The sequence below is a fragment of the Penaeus monodon genome, chromosome 37 (assembly GCF_015228065.2).
Source record: "Penaeus monodon isolate SGIC_2016 chromosome 37, NSTDA_Pmon_1, whole genome shotgun sequence".
Taxonomy (NCBI): domain Eukaryota; kingdom Metazoa; phylum Arthropoda; class Malacostraca; order Decapoda; family Penaeidae; genus Penaeus; species Penaeus monodon.
In genome coordinates, this window is record NC_051422.1 from 9910841 (window position 1) to 9925840 (window position 15000).

Here is a 15000-nt window from a genome sequence, read left to right on the forward strand (position 1 = left end):
ATGTAATTTTATCGACTGTAGAGGAGGGATACGCACAAAACGCTGTTTTTATGTTACACAAAAGTCTGACACATGTGCGGGGAACTGCCATAAAATGTAGCTGGTGCATAAACAAATGGTGTTTAATGTGTGAGAACTGCCCGCATGTATTTCAAAGATTGTTATTCCTTTTCCCCATTCTTCCTTTCCTTTCACTTTTTAAAATCTTACAAACGAAGCCTCATCTCACGAACGGGGACGAGGCGTGACGTCACTGATCTCCCACAATATGGGCGATTAAATGATTATACTCCTCAATTCTCGACCTAACTCGCTCAAGCGGATCCATGGAGCGATTGACTCACATTCAACTCACTCACAAACTCATTGTTGTTGTAGCTGTATTATGTTGGTTGAGGTAGGATCGGGTGCTTCAGTTCAGTTTCGCGGTATTCCTGGGGATTCGGAATGTGGGCGGACCCACGGTGTGCGTGTGTGTGTGTGTGTGTGTAGGAGTGTGTGGGCGTGCCGTAGCGCAGGTACGCCCGTGTGGAGGCGTGCGCGTGTAGGTGTTGGAGTTGGACTGACATCAGTTCTGAATGTGAGTAGCCTACCTAGGCTTCCTCTCCCCCTCCATTCGACCTCTCTCTCTCTCTCTCTCTCTCTCTCTCTCTCTCTCTCTCTCTCTCTCTCTCTCTCTCTCTCTCTCTCTCTATCTCCCCTCCTTCCCCCTCCCCCTCCCCTCCCCTCCCCTCCCCCGTTTGATAATTCGCCCTTTTTCTTTCGCATTCCCCTCCCCACCCCACCCGCTCATCACCCCCCAACCTTTCTTCTGTTCTGTTCTCTCGACCTTATACACACACCCCACCCCACCCCCACCCTATCTCACGCGGGTGGAGCCAGCATACCGTAGTTTCTGGCTTGTAGTAAGTAGTAAAAGGGGGACAGGTTCAACAACTCGGCTGTTTTAATCGCCGCCAACGAGTTTATCGGTCTAAGGTATTGGCAGCAGTGGAGAAGAAGAGGGAGGGAGGGGGTTAGATGGAGGGCAGGGGGGAGAGTGGATGGACGGAGGGAGGCGGGAAGGGAGAGTAGGAGGAGGAAAGGGAGGAGGGAGGGAGGGAGGAAGCAAGGCCGTTTACCCCAGGTGTATGATGCACATACATGTTTTTGTTGATGTATAGTTATGTGGTCGAGAGATGTAGCAAAAAAGACTCCCCTCTCCATGTGGTAGAAGAAAAGGTATTCACAGAGACCTGATTCCATTTCCTTATATGGATGTGTGCTCATGTCTATGTTTGGTTGTTTGTTGTGGTTGGTTGTTTACGTTATTGTGTGCATTTGCATGTGTGGAAAAATGGCAGAAAGGCAAATGTATGACAGAGCATAAATGGAGGATGAGAGAATGGAAAGTTTTCCACCATTATGCATCACAGCGTTACACTCTTGACAATTTTTTGTCACCTTGTTGATTTTAGAAAATGATTATTGGTTTGTACCAGTACTGTTTTGTAGATTAGTCTTATTTTTGTAATATTTTTTCCTGGTTTTCAAATTGGCCATTCTCTTGGATTTGTTGTTTGTAAGAAAGAACATATTTTGGGCTCTGAAAATATTAATTATGAAATGTTTGTAATTCTATTTGATTCTTATATTGCTGCAAAGTTGAAGTTACATATTGCAGAAGATAGTTCTAAAAAATGTGATGTGAATTACACTTCATAGCCATTCTCAAAATACCTCTGTTATTATATAGTATTAAGTTATTTATTATGTTGATCTGTATTAAACATTCTGTTAAGTTCACATGTTTTATTTATTTTCTGGATTTACATATTGATAACCATCATACAATGATATGAATTAAAAGTTTTTGAGAGATGATATGACATCACATGTATTTTTTATTACACTATCATGGTTTGTTTTCTCTTGAAGCAGTTTGCATATATTTTCTCCAGGTATTGCAGAATGCTAAGTTGGAGACAAATTCAAAGCAACAATATTTTTTTTTTGTTAGTTTCTCAATTGGAAAAAAAATGTAATAGTCGAGAAACTAATTTTGTCCTTGATCTCTTTTTCCAGACATAGCAGTTGACTGGTCAGACCATGCCTTATGGTGGCCCAAGAAGAACATGTGGCTGACCCACACCAGGTCAACACTGGACCAGTATGGAGTTGGGGCAGCGGCACAGTTGGAGTTCACACCCATGCACAAGAACCTCCGTGTACAGCTCCCAGACCTTCGCTACATGGATTTCAGAGTGGATTTCTCCATCAAGACTTTCAATGCTGTTGTCCAGCTCTGCAAACAGCTTGGTTGGTTCTCTTGGCTTCTGGTGGTTTAGGGCTATGGGCTCTCCTTTTTTAATAGTGGAAATCATATAATTAAAAGTCATCCTCCTCCTGCTCTTCCTTATCATCATCACCTTCTTCCTCCATTACTTCTTCACCCTCCATTACTTCTTCTTCCTCCTCCTTCTTCTTCCTCCTCCTCCTTCTTCCTCCTCCTCCTTCTTCCTCCCTCCTCCTCCTCCTCCTTCCTCCTCCTCCTCCTCCATCTCCTCCTCCTTCTCCTCTTCTTCCTTCTCCTCCTCCTCCTCCTCCTCCTCCTCCTCCCCTTACTCCTTCTCTCTCTCCTTCTCCTTCTCCTCCTCCTCCTTCCTCCTCCTCCTCCTCCTCCTCCTCCTCCTCCTCCTCCCCTCCTCCCCCTCCTCCTCTCCTCCTCCTCCTCCTCCTCCTCCTCCTCCTCCTCCTCCTCCTCCTCCTCCTCCATCCTCCTCCTCCTCCTCCTCCTCCTCCTCCTCCCCTTCCTCCTCCTCCTCCTCCTCCTCCTTCCTCCTCCTCCTCCTCCTCCTCCTCCTCCTCTTCTTCTTCCTCCTCCTCTTCCACTTCCTTCTTACACTTCACCCTTCCACCTCTCTTCCCCTTTCCCCATACTCCCTCCTTGCTTTATATGCAGTTTTCCTAAGGTTTAAAGTACTTTTCTTGAAGTAAAGTCTCTTAACTTTTAATGTAAGTATTTAAACAGCAGCAATATATACTGATGTAGACCTTCTTGAATAAGAATGAGGCCTGTATTGGGGCTTGTACACACACTTTTCCAAATCTGAATGCTGAGGAGAATTTTATGATCAATAAAATGTGTTGAGTTCTTCCTAAAGTTTAGATGGGCATTGGACTTTTTATATATGAAAGGGAGAGTGTTCGACCATTTCTTTTTATGGTTTACTCGTGATATAATTATTACTGATATTTATTTTTGAGGGGGGAGGTTCGTTTGGTAAATGACTTGTATTTGGGATTCTGTATATGTAAGTAAGTAATTAATTCATGAATGCAGATACACCACCAAATTCCTGGGCCATGCTACATTATCCATTTTGCTAGACCAACAGAATCTACATATTGATAGTTTTTAATACTCCTCTGCTCCTCTTATTATGCATATCCTGTATCTCTAATGTATCATGAACCAACCCAAACTGTTACACACTGCACATCAAGGAAATTAATTTAGCCATTTGTAATTCTGTTGAGATTTAAAAAGTTGTCATATGATCACTTGCTGAAAAATTGGAGAACTCTAACATTTTTTTCATTTGGTTCTTTGATATTTTGGTTTCTATCTTGAATTATTTGTTTTTGTTTTTTCATTTATTTCTTTGCATTTATAGATACTTTTGTAATATTTACTATATTTTTCATCTTGTTTATATATTCATTATATTTTCACTGTTCATCTCTATATTTTTCCTGTATTTTCTTAACATCCTGTCACTCCCTACTTAGGAATCCGTTACCCAGAGGAGCTGTCCTTCTGCAAGCCAATTACCCAAGATAACCTCAAATACAATTACTCAGAGAAGATGATTAAGAAGAAAAGCACAGCGGCCACAAAGAATGGCACCCCTGCCGACACTAACTCCTTCATTGCCAATCAGTCGCACAACTCGAGCAATGGCTCCCTGGACCGCTCAGCTGCCTCACACCACATGCCAAACTCCCCCACCAGGACACCCATTGGATCACCGGTAAGCTAGAGAGAATCCTTAAAGATGGGTTTTCCTTAGTCCTATCTGACTTTGTGGACCAGACTCAAGTCAGGGATTACTGCCCCTTTTTGCCAGGCTTAGGCTCTCTGTCTGGGGATCAAGGGGGGCAAAACCTAGTGTTCTATGCACAGATCCTGCTATTTGTTTCACAGGCTATGTGAAGTTTGTTAAAGATTATCTTACAGATGTAATATCATCAACAATATTTTGAGGTGAGCTTAGACATTCCAAGCTCCAGTGAGTGTAATTGTGATGTATCCAAAATAGGAGACTGTGTGGCTAGAGGAGACTCAGTGACCAGGGATGAGTAGTGGGACCAGGATTAGCAGGATAATCCTCTACCCTTCCACTACATTAACCTAAACAACCTGCCAGTGTTTTCATAGTCCCTTTTTTTTTTTTTTTTTTTCCTACTTCTACCTTTCTTTCTTTCTTAAATTTGTGTTATGTTCATCTGATTGACAGAGGTGATCAAATTTCAAAGCATATTTATTTTCCTCTGCTATGGTAAAAATCAGTTACAAGGCTAAGAGCCAAGAAGTATGGTAGCCTCAGGATACCCTATTTGTCATTGAAGATAAGTCTGATCTTTTGGGTAAAGGAGAATTCTCTCTCACATACCTGCATGTAGCATAAGAACTAGTGTATGAGTGGATATTTCATTATTACAAGCATGGTAGAAGAGTTAATGGTGCATTCTGCAGAATTTTGATAAATTTTTTTTTCTGCAGACTGGCACCTGGAGATTCAACAGTAATGGGGTTGGCAGCCTCAACAACACAATCGACAGTATTGATGGCTCAGACGAATTTGTGGCTTCCCTTGCCAACTCTCCCATTCATCCTTCAGAGGAGGCACGCAATCGGCTGGTCAGGCCCAAATCCCTTCTGGAGAGAGCAAGGATGAATGTAGCGTAAGTGTTTTTTTCATGATGTGCTTCTTGATCTTAGTAGTTGTAAATTTTGTAGGTAATTTCTTTTAATACATATATTATAATGTGCAAACATATCTATCCCTAGAATATATTTGTCACTAATGCACTCTATAAAAGTATAAGCATCTTTAATTGAGACATTTTTTTGCATTTATAGCTGGCTTGACTCCTCCCTCTCTATCATGGAACAAGGAGTTCGAGAATTTGACACTCTCCTCCTCCGCTTCAAGTTCTTCTCCTTCTATGACCTCAACCCTAAATACGATGCTGTGCGTATCAACCTCATCTTTGAGCAGGCTAAGTGGGCCATCATGAATGAAGAAATCGACTGCACCGAAGAAGAAATGCTCATGTTTGCAGCTCTGCAGGTGAGGCTTGTTGCTCTGGTTAGAAAGCATTTCAGAGTCAGCTGAAAGGGTTTTCTAAATCAATCCAGTATTGGTTTGAATTACTGGCACATTGGTAATGATTTGATGCAATTAGAAATAATTTATGAGAGAAAAGTTCATGTTTAATCTTGTTCATGTATTTTGCAGCTCCAAGTAAACCTGCAAGTCAATCAACCACAGCCGGACATGAACAGTGGAGGCGAGGATGACATTGACCGTGCACTCAGTGAACTTCAGATGTCATTGGAGGGCTCCCATGTGTCCTCCACTCCAGCTGACATCATGCACATCCCAGAACTTGCAGACTACCTCAAATTTATGAAGTGTGTAGCTGGTATTGTATATTCATTTCAATATTATTATTTTTTCTTTTTAAAAGTACTTACTGAAAAGGTCTTATAAACTCTTAGTTTATTTGAAGCCTATAAATTAGAGATCAACTAGATATATAATACAATGCATCTCATTGAGAATATTACTCAGCATTTCAATAAAAACATAAAACTCAACAAGACCCACTCTTCAGGCCACGTCGTTTCACACTGAAGGGCTTCAAGCAGTACTGGTTCACATGTAAGGACATGAACCTCTGTTATTACAAGACCAGTGATGGCACCAATGAGGACCCCATTGAGAGGATCAGTCTGAGAGGATGTGAGGTTACTCCTGACGTGAATATTTCACAGCAGCGCTATGGTATCAAGCTGGAAGTGCCAGCCTCAGATGGCATGACAGATTATCTTATCAGATGCTCCTCAGTGAGTCCATTCAAACAGATGTTTGTGATAAAGAAGAAAAGAGTGATAATAAAATTGTGGTAATATTTGTAATCAAAGTTCACAAGAGCATATACCTATATATGAAATTTGAACTACTATTTTATCTTAGTGTCTTTGATATATATAATATATATATATATATATATATATATATATATATATATAATATATATATATATATATATATATATATATATATATATATATATATATATATGTATATATATATATATGTATATGTATATATATATATATATTATATATATGTATGTATGTATGTATGTATGTATATATATGTATATATAAGTATATTTTTTTCCCCTTTCTTTTCTTTTCTTTTCTTTTTAAGAAATATAACAAATTGATAGCTACTGGTTAAATACAAATATTTATATTTAGATGTGAATTGGCCTGAAGCTGATAACTTTTTATGTTTTTATGATGTGACTTTGTCCATGCATTAAGTAAGCTAAAACTTCATTCTTTTCTGCCTACAGGAAGAACAGTATGCGAGATGGATGGCTGCCATGCGTCTAGCGTCCAAGGGAAAATCACTTGCAGACTCTTCTTATGACAGTGAGGTCAAGTCTATCCTGGCATTCCTGTCCATGCAGCACCCAGCTCCTGCTCCTGTCATCAATCCAGAGAGCCTAGACATCCAGCCAGAGCTTTACCTAGCACCTAGGTTTGTGCGTCGCATAAGAGGCAAGGTCAGTATGAGTTGGGAACCACCATTTTAATGGTATCAGTTTTGTGCATATTTGTATTTTCTTGATGATTTTAACAATCAAAATCATTGTCTGCTTACTACTTATAATAACTTTGTTTTGATTGTAGAGTAACTGCAATAATAAGAGGTATAATGTTAGACTACATTACTTAATTGATTTATGGCAACTTCCCTATGTTTATCAAAGATAGCATATGATTTTTTCTTACATCAAATATTTCTATTAATGTTTACTTATGCATTAAGATGCTATACTAACTTTTTTATTGAGGTAAAGGTGCAATTACTGATGATAAACAGATAAGTAAATGATAATAATAATTTGAAATCCAATAAAGTTGATTGTGGACATGAACACAGCTAATCACCATGCACCTCTCCAGTGTATCTTTATCTCAATAAAAAAAAAAGTATTGATACTTATGGGGATATTTATGAATATGGTAAAAGAGAGATTCTACAAAATAATCTGTCAGTATTATAGCTCAGATTAGGTAGATGACTCATCTTTGTTTATACATGTGATAAGAGTGTAATATTTCTGTATTGGGTGATGTCGTCAGATATTTTTTTTTTTTTTTTTATTAATTAACTAACTAACCAACCATATTTGAATGTTGTCTGTATGTTTAACTGCCATAACATTCTCTCTCTCTCCTGACGTTAGCCAGGCACTTGCATTCCTGGACCTTCTCCGGTAAACAAAATCTTTGGTTACCTGTCATCATCAAATGTTCATTGCTTTGATGTCATGGTGTCTGCTCAAGTAACTCATTACATGTACATTTTATGCGCGTAATTCCCTGAAGTAATTGGAGTATTCCTCAGAAATTTAGTGCTACATAGTAGATGAGTAGATTTTTAAATTCCTCAGTAGCTCAGTCTGCTTATCAAATTGGGTCATTTGCATTTTTACACCATATATAATGTGCTATCTTTTCTCCTGGTATTTTTAATTTCTGTACTTTTTTGGTTAAATTGCCTTTGTTTTCTACTTTTTAATAAGAGTAACTTATAAGGGTGGGATGTACATTTAGTCTTCATGAAAAGTTTCCCATTGTCTTTTCATTTAAAATACTCACTCCTCATTTTCTTTTTGTATTTCTATCTTTCTCTTTGTTTACATTCTTCATCATAGTCATCTTTATCTTTTTACTAGAAGTGAAAGTGTAGCAAAAGGGATTTTGCTTAATAAATGTAATGTTTCATTAGTGCAACTTGAGATGCTCTCAAGTTGTCCAGAGTATGAAAACAATCTCATGTTGTAGCAGCCACACACATAATGTGTGATGTCATCTCCCATACAGGGGGGCTGGTGTGCTGGCCCATTACCTGACAATATGGTAATTTAGTGTTGTGTGTGCTCACATCCTCATGTTGTCACCCAGTTTCTGCTTTAAGATGGATAACTGTCTACCAAAATATATAATGGAAGGATATCCAGCATGAAAAGGGGGATATGTATTTTTGCATTCTTTTCTTCTTCATCCTTAATTTGGTTTTATTCTTTGGGTTTGCTTACAAACTTTGTTTCCTTGAAGCTTCACCAGTAGCTTAATGCTTTAGTGTCCCTTCATTTGTTAACTTCTCTCCTCTTGTACATATGGAATCTCAATCATAGTAAAAATTATGAGTTTTTCACCCTCTCCTCACCTCACCAGCACTTGTATCTGAACCTGTCTTTCAGCATAGCTGTGAGCGTGTAGAAAGTGTTATCCCTTTAATGCTTACTGAGTCACATGTGCCACAAGCTTTGGGAGTAAGACAAAAGATATTTAGTGTATGGGTATCACACTCCAAGTCTGTTAAGTGCTGAAGGTATTTTGTATTTCTGTTAATTTGATGGTTCTTGAAGATGGGAAATGTTATGCCAGATACATTTGATGGAGTAAGTTTCATATGATTAATTCAAAGAATACAAAAATTTGAAAAAAATATTTTTTGAGGAAGATAAATATAGAATGAATAAACATAATATGATTAAGGATTTCCAAAATTATGTAAATAACATATTTACTTGTGACAAGGAGTTCATATATGAGGTAACTTCAGCAAGAGACTTGTAGTGATCTGTCATTGGTGTGTTTTTTTTTGTGTGAAATCACTGGAGTGGGTATAAGTGTGCTGCAAAATATTTTTGCAGGGACAAATTTGCTTGGTTTTGGAGGAAGCATATAATAAGTTTATACACTATTTATAAAAAAAATTCATGCTTTAATATGTAATGTACATTGTTAATTGGTCAAGAATTTGTATTAATTTGTGAAAGATATTTGTCTTCAAATTATATGTATGGAAGAATTACTACTCTAAATCCATCATTACTGGTGTTGTATAGCATTCTTAAACTTAACACATTCTTTTAAACCACAGGCAGTGCAGCGCATTCTGGAAGCTCATGCCAATGTTAAGGACCTACCACTGACAGAAGCCAAGCTGCAGTACATCCGGGCTTGGCAAGCTCTGCCTGAGTATGGCATTGCACTCTTCTTGGTGAAGCACATGGGACACAAGGTAAGCTTTGAATTATCTCCTTTAGTATTATGGTCAGTGGGCAGATTTTGATTTGGGCTGTTTGATCCATCTTTTGAAAGAAAAAAAAATATATATATTGCTTTTGTGTTCGGTTTGTTTAGAGCTTCATATTTTGTTGTGCTGGTTTAACTTAATGTGTAGTCGAATATGATTTTGTAAAACTTTTAAAGCTTTGATTAGTTGATTTTGTTACTATTATTCTTTTATTTTATTTTCTTACCATCATTATCATTTTCATTATCATCATCATCATCGACATCAACATCATTATCATTATCATTATCATTATCATTATCATTATCATTATATTTGTTGTTGTTATTGTTATTATTCTTATATTACTACTACTACTGCTACTACTACTGCTGCTGCTGCTGTCTCTGCTGCTGCTGCTGCTGCTGCTGCTGTTGCTGCTGCTGCTGCTGCTGCTGCTGCTACTACTACTACTACTACTACTACTACTACTACTACTACTACTACTACTACTACTACTACTACTACTATACTACTACTACTACTACTACTACTACTACTACTACTACTACTACTGCTTACTACTATTATTGTTATTGTTTTTGTTGTTGTCTACATTATTGTTGGCATCATTATTGTATTGCTATTGTTATTGTTGTTACTGATGTTGTCACAAAATATTTTCTTTAATGAATATGAATTTAATAAAAGTTATAATTTCAGCGTGAGGAGTTGCTAGGTGTGGCCTTCAACAGAATAATGAGGATGGAACCTAACACTGGTGATCACATCAAGACATGGCGTTATAACACCATGAAGGTGAGAAACCATTTGAATCCTGGCTAAACAGACTGTGTTGCTTTGCTTGGCCATATACTTTTTTTAATAGTACAATAAGGAACCATGAAGTATTAAAATAAGATCAATGTAAATTTCTGTTGTTTAGATGGACTGAAAGGACAACGTAGGCAATTTGGAAATGATGTAGATTGTATGATTGTAGTCTTGGGTTCCTCTGATCCTCAAAAGCCTTCACGGACTTTGCCTGCATATAGGGTATGCACGTCCAGAGATGTTCACAGACCAATTACCCAGCAATGTCTTTATTAACCCAAAGGCCCTGGGAAAGTGTTGTAGTATTGTTTTGTGAAATATATATGTATATATACATTTATATATATATATATATATGGCTCTGCAAGTGCTTAGCCATAAAGGAGTCATTTAGTAGACCTTATGACCTTACCTGATTTTACCTTTCCTTGAGTTTGTGGGAAAAAAGCTTTGTTTTACTAGTGCTATCTAATGCTGTTATTTTTATTATAGAATTTATGATTATTATAGTGTTATTGACATTACTAACAGCAATATTAACCCTTTCCCAACGGGTAGTGTTCATAGTGGCCCAGGCCTCGCTGCTGCTTATATCGTCGCCCTAGCATGCGCGACCACTCTTGCCAAATACCAGCATCCCATGCCGTTTCTTCGTAATACTACGAAGATATGTTGTATTTTCAGTTTTCATTATTTTCTAAAGTCTTTACTTGCCAATCTTCCTGATAAATCGAGACTGAAAGGTATTTTTGTTGTTATATAGACTCCATAGTTGATCATTATTCAGTCTATAGTCTGAATAAAATAAGCAGTGTGTGCCATCATGGAGTTGAAATCGTCGGTTTGTCGCATTATTTATTTATTTATTTATTTCTATGTTATTTTCTATTTATTTATTTATTTAATTTTATTTTATTTTATTTTTATTTTTTTGTTTTTATTTATTTATTATAATTTTTTTTTTTTTTTTTTTCATAGTAAAAATGAGAAAGTGTTAAAAACGACTTAATCACACTTTCAGTGACAGAAAAATAATATTTTGCCGTGATTGTAACAAAAAATAACTCATGGCATCTCCATACATACATCATGGCATGCCATGGCATGTGCGTACATGCCACCCGTCGGGAATGGGTTAAATGCCATTATCTAGTTTTCCAGTTTTACATTTTTGAGCTATGTGTATGGGATATTGCTAATTATTTTTCAAGAATACATTGGCTAAGGCATGAAAATGCTGAACTTTCAGACTCTACAGCATGAATACATGGTCAAAATTGGAAAAAAAGGCATGGGCATACCAAGCCATTGCTGTTCATATTGAAGAGAACAAGCTATACCCTACCTTTTTAGCTCAAATATTATGCCATGAGCTGCTGTAGTGAGAAAGCTAGTTTTCACCCAGAAAAATAACTTTAAAAAAGAAAAACATTAGTTATTACTCAAAAATATTGAAAGAAAGGCCCTTTAAGTTTTAAGAGCTTATATATTCTGTCTAATATTGAATTGTCACATTTCTTTGATTTTCAGGCTTGGAATGTCAACTGGGAGACAAGACACATGATGATTCAGTTTGAAGAGGAGAATGTGGTGTTCTCTTGCTTGACTGCTGATTGCAAGGTAAGCTAGAATAGGTGAATACTATCTTCTAAAATAAGGACTATTGTGATAACTAAAATTGTGAGTGGTATGTCATTTAGTGGGAGTCTGAAACAATAAATATTTGGATATTATTTTAAAGTACTTAAAATTTGCAAATGCCAAAGAAGTTGTAATTTGTAATTGGTGATTAATGGTTTTGTTGAGTTGATGTTTTGAAAAGATTTCTCTGAACATTGATTGTTTTACATCACTGGAATAATCACCCTTTCCTTTTTCTCAGGTGGTTCACGAGTTCATTGGTGGATACATTTTCCTCTCCATGAGGACGAAAGATGCAAACCAGAACCTGAACGACGAACTCTTCCACAAACTGACGGGAGGCTGGGTGTGAAGAGGGACGTAGACACACTGCTTACACTCTTAGAAGTTGGCTCAATGCCATATCATTTTAGCTTTTTTTTTTCTCTTATCTTTATATACTGATGGTCATTTAAACTTGTATGTTATGTGTAACTGCAGGAATGGCTGCTTAGCTAATCATTGCAAAAAATGAGTATTGGCTTGATGCCAGGAAAGTTGCAGAAATGGTATCATGATTTCTATTAATTATTAGTATTTTCTTCGGAAGAAATGAGTTGACAAGCATAAATCCATAAAAGAATAGAAAGTTCAAAGTAATGAGCTTTTTTTGAAATGTGTAGATCATAAAGAGCACAATTTTAGCCTTAGGATTCTTCAAGTTTGGCAGTGGCAGCAGATTTTGCCAGTTTTTATATACAAGTTAAGTCGTTGCCACAAAGTCCCTACCACAATATATAGTGATAAGTATTCATACCAAACTGTAAATTGGTAAGACAAAGCCGTGTGTGTAAAGCTGTGCGTGTGACTGTGTAGCTTGGAATTTCTCTTGCCAATCTTCAAAGAAAAGAGAATGAAATATCCTGAGCGTGGAAGTAAATTGATTGTTGTATGTTAGAAGTCATATAAAGGAAAGTTCTTCCATGAAACAGTATTGATACTGAAATGGTTATTCTGGTTTAGTTTTTGTTTGTTTTTTTGTGAGTGACCAATATAATAGACTTTGGTGAAAGTGGGTAGTTTCATAACTTACATATATGGTGTTCTCCTGCTATCCATTATGAACTTTAAAAGAATATGTGCAAGAGAAAGAAGCTTGATCATGACTTAAGCTGCACATTGAGAATAGAGTACTGTGCAAACATGTTAGTAACAAAGAGTACTCGGCAATGTCAATTTTACAATGCTATGGTTAGGTACAGGTAGGCCAACACCTAATTTGTACACCACCCACCTTCTGTAGTTGTGTTGCTAATATTTATGCTTGTTAAAATTTTATATGGAATATTGTATGAAGTGTTAAGAAAAGAATCATTATTATTTTGAGATTCTATCGAAGGTCATAGTTACAAGAACTGATATGTATAATTTTTTGTATGCTAAAGCTTTATTATACTATGCACATTATTTAAGCCTTCCATTGATTGTAGTTCTGGATCCCAATGTGAAATGTCAGTGTTCCGTCATGAAAGATTTGTCATAATTGTGAAGAATAAATTTTAATTCAGGCATTGCATAATAATAGTTAGATATGCCAAGCTTTCTCAGTAGAATGTTATGGTGAGACTAGTAAGATAAAAAATATATTGCTTAATATATACAGAGGCTGTTGCTTGCTAATTAAGTATTCAAATAGGTTAGATAGTTGAGATGTATTGTATGGACAGTTGCAATGTGAAGACTAAGGGAAGGTGTCAGTTGCAGATCTTATTTTAACGTTTCCTATGCTCAAAGTCATAGACAATCAGAACTGTAAGTTGGTCTGCGCTTACCTTTAAAAGTGGTTATGAAGTGATGAACTTATATGAAAGTTAAGGACTTTTGGAAGAGACCTTAAAAGGCTTAATCTTGCTTGTCATTTCTTACTTTAATTTTGTTATTATTGTTATTCAGTTAAGCATGAAAAAAAAAGACTTCTTGTATGCAGTGTTGGTAAGGAGGTGATGTGGTGTAAATGATGCAAAGATCATGAAAGCCTTATGCAATTGCCATTTCTTTTTTTATTTTTCATATATTTCTGAATATGTAATCAGTGATTATGCTATGAAGTGCTGGGAAAATGTTAGGTTGAACTAGAAATAAAGTATAGAGTTGGCAAAGGCTTCTTGAAATAGTTTGTAGGATGTCTTTTAACCAAATTTAAAGTTTATCTTCCCATTTTAGGTTTCTTTAATTCTGTTTTATTTTGTTTTTTAAAACTCATCATGTAAGGCATGAAGTACTTTGCTGTTAGAATATTTGCTTTTAGTGCACAAAGTTTTTTGCAATGAAAGTGTTTAGAATTGCAGGGATATACTGGTGTTCGTGTGTATTTGGTCAGAACTGTTAACCTATACACTAAAGTGAAATTTTAAAAAATGCATATATAAATATATGTGTGTTTGTGTGTATATAGTATACATAATCACATACACACACATATGTATATAAATATACTTGCATACATAATGTATATATACTGGTATATATGATACAAGAAATTCCCCCCTGATGGTACTATGTAATGATCGAAGATCCTTTGATAAAACAGATTATGTCCAGCTCTAATGATGTCTGCCAACATGTAGCCTTATTAATGGTGCCTAATTATGCATTTAATGTTGATAGATATTATATATGTATATCTCACTTGACCTTTTTAAATTGTTCATATTTGTTTATCCTTTAAATTTTATATGTATTCTTAACACATTACCAACAAAAGGGTTGTTATTTTTTTAAAGTGTGAAGCTACCAAACTAATTATTAACCTTCCTTGGACAAATTTCCATTAATCTGGAAAATATAGAATACAAGAGAGACTGAAGGCAGGGTTATAATCAGAAAAATTGCTATTATAACTTTATAGTCATATTTATGTAATTTAAGATCAGCTCAATTTTCTTTTTTTATCAGCAAGCATAAGGAAGAAAGTGGGATGGCTTTTGTCATTGTGGAGGTTTATTAAAAAATGGCTCTAGTTGGGTAGTAAATTATATAACAGTTGTTGGCTTTTTCAGCTTCAATACAACTAATACATGTCAAATCCCTTAGAAATATAATTCAGTATCCCCTGCCCCCATATACTTTAAAGGATATGCAGCTGGTGTCAACTTTCTCTCCTATTTAATCT

General features: G+C 36.3%; 1 protein-coding gene across 3 annotated transcripts in view; it reads left to right on the top strand.

The window, feature by feature from the left end:
* LOC119596065 (unc-112-related protein-like) overlaps window positions 1-15000 on the top strand; it is a 47948-nt gene that overhangs the window by 31920 nt on the left and 1028 nt on the right. For 2 of the 3 annotated variants that reach the window (XM_037945178.1, XM_037945176.1), the window contains exons 3-13: window positions 2065-2298; window positions 3772-4013; window positions 4766-4947; window positions 5126-5336; window positions 5505-5680; window positions 5884-6115; window positions 6634-6846; window positions 9240-9380; window positions 10098-10193; window positions 11739-11828; window positions 12091-15000. The exon at window positions 12091-15000 is cut by the window's right edge. In XM_037945178.1, the coding sequence (XP_037801106.1) occupies window positions 2065-2298; window positions 3772-4013; window positions 4766-4947; window positions 5126-5336; window positions 5505-5680; window positions 5884-6115; window positions 6634-6846; window positions 9240-9380; window positions 10098-10193; window positions 11739-11828; window positions 12091-12201 (1928 nt within the window). In that variant the 3' untranslated portion in view covers window positions 12202-15000. Of the gene's footprint in view, window positions 1-2064; window positions 2299-3771; window positions 4014-4765; window positions 4948-5125; window positions 5337-5504; window positions 5681-5883; window positions 6116-6633; window positions 6847-8173; window positions 8234-9239; window positions 9381-10097; window positions 10194-11738; window positions 11829-12090 lie in introns of those variants that run through there. The other variant, XM_037945179.1, reaches the window with a different exon arrangement.